This window comes from Crotalus tigris, unplaced genomic scaffold (assembly GCF_016545835.1).
Source record: "Crotalus tigris isolate CLP2741 ecotype Arizona unplaced genomic scaffold, ASM1654583v1 scf7180000019400.125164, whole genome shotgun sequence".
Classification (NCBI taxonomy): Eukaryota; Metazoa; Chordata; class Lepidosauria; order Squamata; family Viperidae; genus Crotalus; species Crotalus tigris.
The window spans coordinates 41,866-55,000 of record NW_024097517.1 but is presented as its reverse complement, the minus strand read 5'-3'; the positions used below and the strand labels follow the sequence as shown (position 1 = coordinate 55,000).

The window sequence follows — 13,135 nt, the reverse complement described above, 5'->3', positions numbered from 1 at the left end:
AGATCTGAGGGTCTCTGGCAGAAGGGGTGGGACCAGGGCAAGCGCCAAGGCATGGTCCATTTCTTCATTCCTCACAAAGGGGGACCCCTCCCCAGCATGCACCCAGGGGGTGGGGGCGACGTGGCAGGGGCCGGTCCCTCGCTGTTTCTGGACGGCCTTGTGGAGCTAAGACTGAATGCGTTGCAGCATAGATGGCCACCACAAAATTGTACATTGGCTCCCGGCCGGCCTGGGCCAGGGCCAAGGCAGTGGGGGCCGTTCCCTCTCTGTTTCCAGCATGGCTTCGCGGGCCACATGAAATCACTTTGCAGGCCGCATCCGGCCCCCCGGGCCTTGTGTTTGACATGTCTGCTCTAAAAGGATGCAAATGACCAGCTGTCTGCAAGGAGTATAAATCCTTCCACCCTCCAGTCAGAGCCGAAGAAGCTTCTTGGGATGAGAAGCGAAACGTCTTCAAATAAAAACAAGAAAATCCAGTTGCCTCGTGAAAGAGCACCTTTGGGACAACCAGGAACCTGGAGCACGGAGAATCTCCATATAACCACTGTAGTATCCAGATGGTCACGTGGTCAAAATTCGGTACACTTGACAACTAGTTCCTATTTATGACAGTTTTAATCCCGGGGGTCATGTGATCCACTTTTGCGACTTTCTGACAAGCAAAGTCAATGGGGGAAGCCGGATTCACTTAACAGCCGTGTTGCTGACTTAACAACGGCAGTGATTCGCTTAACAACTGTGGTAAAAAAAAGGTGACAGTCACTTAATGACTGTCTCGCTTAGCAACGGAAAGTTTGGGCTCAGTTGTGGTCGTACGTCGAGGACTACCTACACAAAGTGGATTTCCCTTGTGTTCTCGACTCCCCACCCTTACCGTTTTGCAGGGCACAAGGGTCTCCCTTAGCAACGGAAAGTTTGGGCTCAGTTGTGGTCGTACGTCGAGGACTACCTACACAAAGTGGATTTCCCTTGTTTTCTCGACTCCCCACCCTTACCGTTTTGCAGGGCACAAGGGTCTCACTTAGTAACAGAAAGTTTGGGCTTAGTTGTGGTCGTAAGTCGAGGACTACCTACACAAAGTGGATTTCCCTTGTTTTCTCGACTCCCCACCCTTACCGTTTTGCAGGGCACAAGGGTCTCGCTTAGCAACGGAAAGTTTGGGCTCAGTTTTGGTCATACGTCGAGGACTACCTACACAAAGTGGATTCCCCTTGTTTTCTCGACTCCCCACCCTTACCATTTTGCAGGGCACAAGCGTCCCGGGTCGATACGTTGAGATGCCACCGTTTAGAACCGCCAAGAAGAGTAAGAGGTAAAATTTCATGGCTCTGGAGAAAGGGAGGAAGGAGCAGTGGTTAGAGATCAGGCAATCCATGGGAAACGCTCTTATAGAAGGCAAGCTTGGGAGAATGTAAACAGCTGGCGTAAACAGTGGGAATTTCACCAGTATTTTTGGCAGCGTCAACCTCCAGCTGCAGAGCTGGTGAAGGGCAAAGCCAGATGGGGATCGTCAAGGAGCTCAGGGCTTTATTGGTGCTGTCATTTCCAGGGATTAGACCTCTATCTCCCATCTCAGCCACTTTTTAAAAACTAAAAAAGAGAGAGAGAGAGTTCCTGGCAGATTCATTCTAGCTTTGTCCATCTCTCTTTCTAGCAAAAGTATTTCTCAACCTGAGGCCCTTTAAGATCTCAGGACTTCAACTCCCAGAATTCCTCAGCTGGCTTAGAAACGCTGCCTTATCCATTTCCTAATTAGCCTTTTAGAGGTCTGCAAACAATCTGTGGATGGAATCTATCAAATTGAATTCCTGGGAGATGCCTCAATGATTCCACTTGGGGACTGAAGGGGGGAAGAAGGAAAGAGGAAGAGAAGAGAAGAGAAGAGAAGAGAAGAGAAGAGAAGAGAAGAGAAGAGAAGGAGGAAGGAGTTAGGAAAGAAGGGACGGAAGGACGGAGGGAGGGAGGAAGAGAGGGAAGATAGGAAGGAAGGAGGAAGAAGGGAGGGAGGGAGGGAAAAGAGAAGGAGGTAGGAAAGAAGGGAGGGAAGGAAGAGAGGGAGAGAGGGGAGGAGAAAGAAGTAGGAAAGAAGGGAAGGAGGGAGGGGAGGAAGGAGATAGGAAAGAAGGGAGGGAGGCAAGAAGGAAGAGAGGGAAGATAGGAAGGAAGGAGGAAGAAGGAAGAAGGGAGGGAGGGAGGGAGGAAAGAAGGAGGTAGGAAAGAAAGGAGGGAAGGATGGAGGGAAGGAAGAGAGGGAGGGAGGGGAGGAGGAAGAGGTAGGAAAGAAGTGAAGAAGGGAGGGAAGGAGAGGAGGAATGAGAGGAAAGAAGGGAGGGAGGCAGGAAGGAAGAGAGGGAAGAGAGGGAAGATAGGAAGGAAGGAGGAAGAAGGGAGGGAGGGAGAGAAAAGAGAAAGGTAGGAAAGGAGGGAAGAACAGAGGGACAGAAGAAAGAGAGGGAGAGAGGGAGGGGAGGAGGAAGAGGTAGGAAAGAAAGGAAGGAAGGAAGGAGGCAGGGAAGGAGAGGAGGAAGGAAGGAAGGAAGGAAGGGGATGGTGTAAGGGAGGGAGGAAGAGGAGGCAGGGAAGAAGGAAAGAGGAAGAAGGAACAAGAAAGAAGAAAGAGAAGGAAGGGAGAAAGAGCAGTGCTGACTATGTTACAGGAACCCAGTTGTCTTATCCTGCAGATTTTATGATGCAACTGAGCAGAGATTCCTCCGGCTGCGTCTGCTGGACCCCTCCCCAAAAGACCCCTCCCCTCCAGGGAGCCAAAGGGCAAAAGGCAAGGAAGCTTCCAGGCCTGTGCAAGAGGATAACTCTTCAATCATTTTGCGGGAAGATGTGCAGGAGATGAGGGCTTTTCCCCCTGGTTGCTTTGCTCCTGCTGCAAAACCCCAGACTGGGAGCAAATATAGGTATAGCATAGGGGGTACCTGGCTCAATAGTAGCAACTGTGAGAGGGACCTTGGAGTCCTAATGGACAATCACTTCAATAGGAGCCAGCCGTGTGCTGCAGCTGCCAAAAAGGCCAACTCAGTGCTGGGCTGCATTAACAGAGGGATAGAATCAGGATCATGTGAAGTGTTAATATCACTTTGCAAGGCCTTGGTAAGGCCACACTTGGAATCCGGCATCCAGTTTTGGTCACCACGATGTAAAAAAGATGTTGAGACTCTGGAAAGAGTACAGAGGAGAGCAACAAAGGTGATTAGGGGACTGGAGGCTGAAACATATAAGGAACGGCTGCTGGAACTGGGTATGTCTAGTTTAATGAAGAGAAGGACGAGGGGGGACAGGATAGCAGCCTTCCAGTATCTCAGGGGCTGCCCCAAAGAAGAGGGAGTCAAGCTATTCTCCAAAGCACCTGAAGGCAGGACAAGAAGCAACAGATGGAAACAGGAGAGAAGCAACCTGGAACTAAGGAGAAACTTCCTGACATTTAGAACAATTAACCAGTGGAACAGCCTGCCTCCCGAAGCGGTGAATGCTCCAACACTGGAAGTTTTTAAGAAGAGACTGGACAGCCATTTGTCTGAAATGATATAGGGTTATCTGCCTGAGCAGGGGGTTCGACTTGATGACCTCCAAGGTCTCTTCCAACTTTATTATTATTATTATAAGGGTAGAAATTCTAGATTTCGGGAATTGATTTAGTCGTATTTGGTGGGACCTTGGTTTCGTTAAGGCAGCGGTTCTCAACCTGTGGGTCGGGACCCCATTTGGGGTCGAACGACCATTTCACGGGGGTCGCCAAACAACGCAGTCCGCCATTTTTTCCCCCTTTTCCTTAGCTGTGCTACTCCCTTTTATTCTATTGGCTTTCAAAAGCCAATAGGAATTGTCCAGGCTGTCTCTGCCCTGCTGAGCCCGCCAAAAGTCCCATTCTGCAAACGGTGCTGCACCAGTTGAGTAGTCCTCGACTTACGACCGGTTGAGTAGTATTTGTCTTACGACCGGTTGGGGGTTGCGGCATTAAAAAGGTTGAGAACCACTGCATTAAGGGAATGAAAAGTTATGGTAGGGATGGATAAATAAATAAAGCTGCACACAGGTAGTTCTCGGCTTACAAATGCTTGTTTAGTGGCCATTGGAAGTTACAACAGCACCGGAAAAAAAGTGAACTGACTGTTTTTCACTCTTACGACCGTTGTAGCATCCCCAGGATCACAGGATTAAAATGTGGACATTTTGCCACCGATATGTATTTATGAGGGTCACAGTGGCCCAACTAGGTAACATCATCACTGCTAGAAGGGAGGGGGCTTTGGGGAAAAGAGGAGGAGGAGGAGGAGGAGGAGGAGGAGGAGGAGGAGGAGGAGGAGGAGGAGGACAACGACGACGACTGTGAGATCCTTGGTGCTCTCTGAGCTGGGTTGTTTTCTTGCAGACATTTCATGACCAAGCTAGGTAGCATCATCAATCTAGAAGGAGAAAGGGAGGAGGAGGAGGAGGAGGAGAAAGTGGACTGTGGGGTCCTTGGTACTCTCTGAGTTGGTTGTTTTCTTGCAGGCGTTTCATGACCCCACTAGGTAACATCATCAGTGCTAGAAGGGGGGGTTGCTCTCAGTTCAGATCCAAGTGACTTGTATATCCCCCATGATTCCCAGAGGCTGGTTGATCCAATTACTTCCTAGGACATTTCTACCTATTTCAAGATTGGAACAAGTTGGCATCTTGCTTGGGCTCAGGTTGATGTCTTAGTTCAGCCCAGGACAGGACATGGCTCTAGTCCTCAGTTATGAGAACCGGCATGAGATTCCCAGCCCAAGTTTGCAGGCAACCTGTCCCTCACACAACTACACAGATACTCAGTTTTTCCTCCAGGTTCCCAGTTCAGGCTGCCTAAAGTGAAAACCGCCTCTACTATTACGATACTTTGATCTACAGATAGTCTTCCATTTTCAGCCATAACTGGGACTAGAATTGTGTTGCTAACCAAGGTGGATGTGGGAGCCAGCCAGACCTGATTTTATGATCATTTTTGCCAGGGTTGTTAAATGAATCATTGGTCATTAAGCAAATCTGACCTCCCCCCATTGACGCGGCTTGTCGGAAGCCATCTGGGAAGGTTGCAAATAGTGACCCCCATGACCCCGGGATGATGCAACCGTTATAAAAATACATGCTGGTTGCCAAACACCCAAATTTTGATCCCGTGACCATAGAGATGTGGTTGTGGTCGTAAATGTGAGGACTGCTTGTAAATTGCTTTGTTTCAGTGCCGTTGCTGCTTTAAATTGGGTCTGAAAAAATGGTTGTAAGCTGAGGCCCACCTGTAAGTGGGGAATTCAGATGAAAGAATTTCTTGACACCGGTTTTCTACAAGTCCTTTCATACGACGCATTTCCAATTACTGGGAAGGCCTTTATGAAATAAAAGTCAATTAATATTCTAAAGAAGACTAAGGGGGGGGGAAATGTAAATAATAGATTACCATTACATAATAGCTGTTAAAAAGGGGGGGGAGGAGGAGGAATAACTTACAGTTATCTCTTATGGGTAGAATTGCAGTTATTAAAATGAATGTTTTACCAAAATTTCTTTTTTTGTTTCAAATGTTACCTATCTTAAAGAATGAACTTAATTTAAATGAATGGCAGAAAGGTATTAATAAATTTATTTGGGCAGGGAACAAAACCAAGGGTAAAACTTAAAATTATGCAAGATTTTCGTGAGAGAGGTGGACTCAAGGTACCAAATTTGAAACGCTGTGGTTTTAACACTGATTAGTGATTGGATGAATTTAACAAATGTAGAAATACTCCATTTGGAGGGTTGGGATTTACTTTTTGGATGGCATGCCTATTTAATTTTTAATAAAAAAGTGGATCGGGTTTTTAAATCTCATATTATAAGGATTTCTTTGCTTAGGGTGTGGAGGAAATATTATAAAAGTGATTTTAAAATACCATTGTAGGCTATACCTTGGCATGCGATAGAAGGGATAAAGAGAGGAGTTAAGATGGATATGGTCTCTTATACACAACTACTTAGATGGGATGGTCAAAACTGGCACTTAAAATCTTTGGAAGATTTAGTACATGAAAATATTATTTATTCATGGTTTCAATATAGACAAATAGTGGACAGATGGAAGACGGATCGTAATATGGGTTGGCTGAGAGAAGATGAAAATCTTTTTAAACAAGTAAGGGATCAAAGACCAACTCATATTAAGAGGGTTTACGGGGTTTTAGTAGAAATGGATTCAGAATCTGAATTAATCAAAGATTGTATGATTAAATGGGCACAAAATATTGGTGTACCAATCCCATTGGATACTTGGGAACTCATTTGGGTGAGGAATGTTAAATTCACACAAGCACAGAACTTAAGAGAGAATTTTTATAAAATGTTTTATAGATGGCACCTTGATCCACAAAAAATGTCTATTATGTACCCTGATCTACAGCCTAAATGCTGGAGATGTGGTTGTTTGGATGCTACTTATTATCATATTTGGTGGTCGTGTAAAAATATAAAAGCTTTTTGGATTAAGATATGGTGGAATATTCAAAGAATTTTTAGAAGGAGGGTAAAATTTACCCCGCAATTATTTTTATTAGGTATTGTTGTTGATTGTGACGCTAAGGAAGTTATATTGATGTTAAATTTGATTACAGCCGCAAGGCTGTTAGTAGGACAATATTGGAAGAAGGAATCTTTGCCTACTTTACAAGAGTGGTTTTATAAAGTTTATTATTTGGCGGAAATGGCAAAGATTTCGGCTTTCTTAAAGGAGCAATCTCAAGAGAATTTTTTTGTTGTATGGGAAAAATGGATAAATTTTATACAATATAATTTGGATATGGAAAAATATCATTTAGCTTTCTCATAATTTGTATAGATTGTTTTTTCTTTTCTTTTTCTGTCTTTGTTATCTTTTTTTCTTTTTCCTTTTCTCTCTCTTTCCTCCTATTTCTTCTTTCTTTTTTTAAGTATTTTTTTTATGTTTACATATATTTTATTATTATAAGTTGTAAAAATTTGTTTAGATACTTTAAAATTTTAAATAAGCCTATATTCAGTTCTGAGAAGTTCGGGGGGGAGGGAGGGGTGGGTTCGGGAGGGATTGGGTGAGGGTTGATTTGTTTTTGGTTGTTTATTTGTAAAACTTTTAAAAAATTTTCAATAAAAAAGGGGGGGGAGGAGTATATACTGTGTGTGTATGTGTGTTATGTTTTGCTTTGTTTTGTTTTGTTGGTTAAAAATAAAATAATTTTTAAAAAATGAAATAAAAGTCAATGTTTATCAATCAAAAAATGCAGTACAAAAGTCTGCTTTTAGTGAATTATGTCCTTGAAATATATTTCTCTTTCTTTTGGCTCCATTTGCAGATATGCAACTCTTAAGTGATCTGGACGATATTTTAAACGTGGGCCAGCCATGTGCAGCAGCAGCCAAAAAAGCTAATACAATCCTGGGTTGTATAAAGAGAGGTCTAGAATCAATACCACGTGAAGTATTAGCCCCGCTTTATAAAGCCTTAGTAAGGCCACCCCTGGAATACGGCGTCCAGTTTTGGTCACCATGTTACAGAAAAGATGTTGAGACTTTGGAAAAAGTGCAGAGAAGAGCAACTAAGATGATTAAAGGCCTGGAGACTAAAACATATGAAGAACAGTTGCAGGATTTGTGTATGGCTAGTCTAGAGAAAAGAAGAAATAGGGGAGACATGATAGCAGCGTTCTAAGTATTTGAGATGTTGCCCCAAAGAAGAGGGAGTCAAGCTATTCTCCAAAGTGCCTGAAGGCAGGACAAGAAGCAACGGATGGAAACTAATCAAGGAGAGAAGCAACCTAGAACTAAGGAGAAACTTCTTGACAGTCAGAACAATTAACCAGTGGAACAACCTGCCTCCAGAAGCGGTGAATGCTCCAACACTGGAAGCTTTTAAGAAGAGACTGGACAGCCATTTGTCTAAAATGGTATAGGGTTTCCTTCCTGAGCAGGGGGTTGAACTAGAAGACCTCCAAGGTCCCTTCCAACTCTGCTAGTCTATTCTAAAAACTCATACAGATCCTGTTATTATTATGATTACTTATCAAGGAGAGAAGCAACCTGGAACTAAGGAAAAACTTCCTAACAGTGAGGACAATTAACCAGTGGAACATCTTGCCACCAGAAGTTGTGGGTGCTTCATCACTTGAGGTTTTTAAGAAGAGACTGGACAGTCTCTTGTCTAAAATGGTATAGGCCAGGGGTAGGCAACCTTGGCTCTTTTATGACTCGTGGACTTCCTCCCAGAATTCCTGAGCCAGCCACGCTGAGGGGAAACGGAGAGGTTTCCAAGCTGAGCCATGCTGGCTGAGGAATTCTTGGAGTTGAAGTCCACGAGTCATGAAGGGGCCATAGTTCCCCCATGCTGGCTGAGGAATTCTGGGAGTTGAAGTCTGCAAGTCATGAAGGGGCCATAGTTCCCCCATGCTGGTTGAGGAATTCTGGGAGTTGAAGTCCACAAGTCATGAAGGGGCCATAGTTCCCCCATGCTGGCACAGGAATTCTGGGAGTTGAAGTCCACGAGTCATGAAGGGACCATAGTTCCCCCATGCTGGCACAGGAATTCTGGGAGTTGAAGTCCACGAGTCATAAAAGAGCCAAAGTTGCCTACCCCTGGTATAGGCTCTCCTGCTTGAGCAGGGGGCTGGACTAGAAGACCTCCAAGGTCCCTTCCAGCTCTATTCTGATTCTGATTCTTTGCATAATTACTTCAGTCTTGCAACATGACATGCATCACTCTGTTTTAAAAGCTGGGGCAGTGCAAACATCCATCAGTTATATATTCCTATGTTCTGAGTCTTTCTCTTTTTTTCCTGAAATCAAGCTGAAAGGAAACTTTTGTGACTTTCTGTTACTCCTACGGAATTACTCCGTAGGGGAAGAATTCACGTTTTGCACCTCACAAGCATCAGCTGAAGATCGTCCTCAACTGCAACTGCAGCCCAAACTTCTGTTGCTAAGCAAGACAGTCCTTAAGTGAGTTTTGCCCCATTGAACGACCTTGTCTTGCCACAATTGTTAAGGGAATCCCTGCAGCTGTTAAGTGAGCAAAATCCCTGCAGTGTTTCTTAACTTTGACAATTTTAAGGCATGTGGACTTCAACTCCCAGAATTCCACAGCCAGCAATGCTGGCTGTGGAATTCTGGGAGTTGAAGTCCACATGCCTTAAAATTGTCAAGGATAGTCCTTGATTTATGACAATTCATTTAGTAACCGTCCAAAGTGACAACGGCACTTTAGAAAAGTGACTTATGACCACTTTTCACACTTAACAACCGTTGCAGCCTCCCCGTGGTCATGTGATCAAAATTCGGAGGCTGGGCAACTGGCATGTACTTACGACGGTTGCAGCGTCCAAGGTCAGGTGATCCCCTTTGGCGACCTTGTGACAAGCGAAGTCAATGGGGAAGCCAGATTCACTTAACAACCGCATTGCTAACTTAATAACTGCAGTGTTTCACTTAACAACGGTAGCAAGGAAGGTCATAAAATGGGGAAAAACTCACTCAACTAATGTCTTACTTAACAATATAAACTTTGGGCTCAGTTGTACAGTTGTAAGTCAAGGACCACCTGTATACCAGGAGTGTCCAAACTTGGCAATTTTAAGAACAACTCCCAGAATTCCTGAGCCAGCATGGGGGAACTATGGTCCCTTCATGGCTTGTGGAACTATGGCCCCCTTCATGGCTTGTGGACTTCAACTCCCAGAATTCCTCAGCCAGCACAGGGAAACTATGGCCCTTTCATGACTTGTGGACTTCAACTCCCAGAATTACTCAGCCAGCATGGGGGAACTATGGCCCCTTCATGACTCGTGGACTTCAATTCCCAGAATTCCTCAGCCAGTACAGGGGGAACTATGGTCCCTTCATGACTTGTGGACTTCAACTCCCAGAATTACTCAGCCAGCATGGGGGAACTATGGCCCCTTCATGACTCGTGGACTTCAATTCCCAGAATTCCTCAGCCAGCACAGGGGGAACTATGGTCCCTTCATGACTTGGGGACTTCAACTCCCAGAATTCCTCAGCCAGCTAGCTGAGGAATTCTGGGGGTTGAAGTCCCCAAGTCTTGAAGTTGCCAAGTTTGAGAACTCCTGAAATATACTATACTATTTTATTCTGAACCCAGTTTAGACTGCTGCATACTTTCCATCACCTATGGAAGACATTCAGCGTGCGCTCTGCTAATAGTACAGATTCAACCTAGAAATAAGGAGCAATTTCCTGACAGTGAGAACAATCAACCAGCGGAGCTTCAGAAGTTGTGAGAGCTTCATCCCTGGAAGCTCTTAAGAAAAGACTGGACTGCCATCTGTCAGAAATGGTGTAGAGTCTCCTGCTTGGGCAGGGGAGGGTCAGACTAGATGACCTGCACGGTCCCTTCCAACTCTGTTATTCTAATTCTAATTCTACGCTGACTTTCCTGCGTGGCTCCTTTAGGCATAGTTCCTTATAAGTTAAATTGCATTCAATGGGACCTATTTATCAGGCATAGTTCCTTATAAGTTAAATTGCATTCAATGGGACCTATTTATAAAAGGACATCCCCTTAAAGGGGAGAACATGATTCTTATCTTCCCTTAGTTGAGGGGCTGTCATAGAGAATAGAGACTGACATGTTTTCCAAAGCACTTGAAAACAGGACAAAGAAGTAACGGATGGATCATTAAAGGGAGATCTAACCTAGAATTAAGGCAAAATTTTCTGACAGTGAGAACAATTAATTAATGGACGAACTGCCTTCCGGAGTTGTGGATGTTCCATCACTGGAGGTTTTCAAAAACAGACTGGACAGCCATTGGATGGGATAAGGTTCTCCTGCCTTGAGCAGAAGGTTGGGCTAGATGACCTCCAGGGTCCCTTACAGAGTCTATGTTCTAAAAGAAGGGGAGAAACATGCAGAGAGAGAGAGTCAAGCTATTCTCCAAAGCGCCTGAAGGCAGGACAAGAAGCAACGGGTGGAAACTCATCAAGGAGAGAAGCAACCTAGAACTAAGGAGAAACTTCCTGACAGTTAGAACAATTAACCAGTGGAACCACCTGCCTCCAGAAGCAGTAAATGCTCCAACACTGGAAGTTTTTAAGAAGAGACTGGACAGCTGTTTGTCTGACACGGAATAGGTTTCCTGCCTGAGCAGGGGGTTGGACTAGAAGACCTTCAAGGTCCCTTCCAACTTTACTATTATTATCAACGCTCCAACGCAATTGAATGGGACTTACTCACGAGTGACATAAGGAAAACATGGGCTTAATTCCCACTGTGGGATGGGGCAAGGGGGACGAAAAATGACTTTCCAAACAGCATCATTTCTACTCTTATCGTGCCCCAATACCCCCACCACCCTTTTTTTCTTCCGATAAGAAGAAAGAAAGAAAGAAAGAAAGAAAGAAAAAAAAAAAAGGAAGGAAGAAAGGAAGAAAGGAAGGAAGAAAGAAAGAAAGAAAGAGAAAGAAAGAAAGAAAAAAAGGAAGGAAGGAAGGAAGGAAGGAAGGAAGGAAAGAAAGAAAGAAAGAAAGAAAGAAAGAAAGAAAAAAAAAAAAAAAAAAAAACCAACAGCTATCTCCTTTTACTCGCTGCAATTTCCAAGATGAAAAAGATCGGGCAGAGGTTTTTCAAAAAAAAAAAAAAACATTCCAGCAGCATCTGGCTTACATTTTTCTCTCCCCTGGAAAAAAAACACAACACAGACACACAGACACACAGACTACAGCACACCGGGCCCCCATCTCACCGGCCTGGCCTCCACCGGGATCAAATCTCTCGGTACCCACCTAATTTGGCGATCCAGGTTTGGTGCCTTCGTCTTTCTCTGCAGCTTTCTAATGTTCTTCTCTTCCAGATGCTCCAGCTGCTCCCATCTGTGGGAAGTTTCTTCTTGGGGAGGTGGGTGGGAATGGGCTGGACTTGCTGACCAGCAGCAGTCAGAGGGAGGGAGGGACACCCAGGGTGGGGTGGGGTGGGGGGGGAATAGAGAATTAAGTCACCCAAAAACTTGAGTGAGCCAAAACTATTTCTCATAGATTTGTCTCTGGGAATACATCCCGGCTTCCGATGAGTTAAATACTCCGGAGTGCAAGGATTACAAATGGGAGTGGGGTGGGGGGGGGTTGTAGATTTTATAGTCAGGAGGTGGGTGGAGCAGGGTGGACTGGGTGTGTTTTATCCTCCTTCAGTGCCAAAATTTCATATTATTTACCTTGTCTGGTTTCCTGTTATTCCTGTCGAATAACAGAATAAGAGAGAGTCAGGAGGGACCTCTGAGGTCTTCTAGTCCAGCCCCCTGCTGTGTCAGGAGACTGCCCCCCCCCAGAGGTAGTCCTGGACTTACGACTAGCGGCTGAGCCCGGAATTTCTGCCGCGAAGCGAGACGTTTCTTAAGGGGTTTTTGCTCCGTTTGACGACTTTTCTCGCCTCGGTCGTTAAGTGGATCGCTGCAGCGGATAAGTCCGTAACCCGGGATGTGAAAGGCATCTGACTTCCCTCCCTTGACTTTGCTTGTCAGAAAGTCGCCAAAGGGGATCGCGTGACCCCCGGGGACACTGCGAGCGTCATAAGGAGGAATCAGAATTTGGATCCGGCGACCGTGGGGAGGCTGCAAAGGTCGTAACTGTGAAAAAGGGTCATAAGTCACTTTTTTTTTTCAGTGCCATTGTAACTTTTGTAAGCCGAGGACTAGGTGTACCGTTCCAGAGAAGTGGCTGTCCAGTCTCTTCTTTAAAAAGTTCCAGGGATGGAGCACCCACAACCTCTGGAGGGAAGCTATTCAGAATAACAGAATAACAGAGTTGGAAGGGACCTTGGAGGTCATCTAGTCCAACCCCCTGCTCAGGCAGGAGACTCTATACCAGGGGTAGAGTCCTTTATGACTTGTGGACTTGAACTCCCAGAATTCCTGAGCCAGCCATGCTGAGGGAAAAGGGAGAGGTTTCCAAGCTGAGCCAGGCTGGCTCAGGAATTCTGGGAGTTGAAGTCAATAAGTCATGAAGGGGCCAAAGTTCCCCCATGCTGGCTCAGGAATTCTGGGAGTTGAAGTCCACAAGTCATGAAGGGGCCAAAGTTTCCCCATGCTGGCTCAGGAATTCTGGGAGTTGAAGTCCACAAGTCATGAAGGGGCCAAAGTTTCCCCATGCTGTC

The 13,135-nt window shown here is 45.3% G+C and overlaps 1 protein-coding gene across 1 annotated transcript in view; it reads right to left on the bottom strand.

Moving 5' to 3' along the window:
- The window catches only part of LRRC32 (leucine rich repeat containing 32), a 19,457-nt gene extending 7,449 nt beyond the window's left edge, over nt 1–12,008 (bottom strand). The window contains exons 1-2 of the mRNA XM_039362227.1: nt 11,773–12,008; nt 1,238–1,328 (exon numbers count right to left, since the gene is read on the bottom strand). Of these exons, the coding sequence (XP_039218161.1) occupies nt 1,238–1,324 (87 nt within the window). The 5' untranslated portion in view covers nt 1,325–1,328; nt 11,773–12,008. The remainder of the gene's footprint in view (nt 1–1,237; nt 1,329–11,772) is intronic.
- Between the last annotated feature and the right edge of the window lie 1,127 nt (nt 12,009–13,135).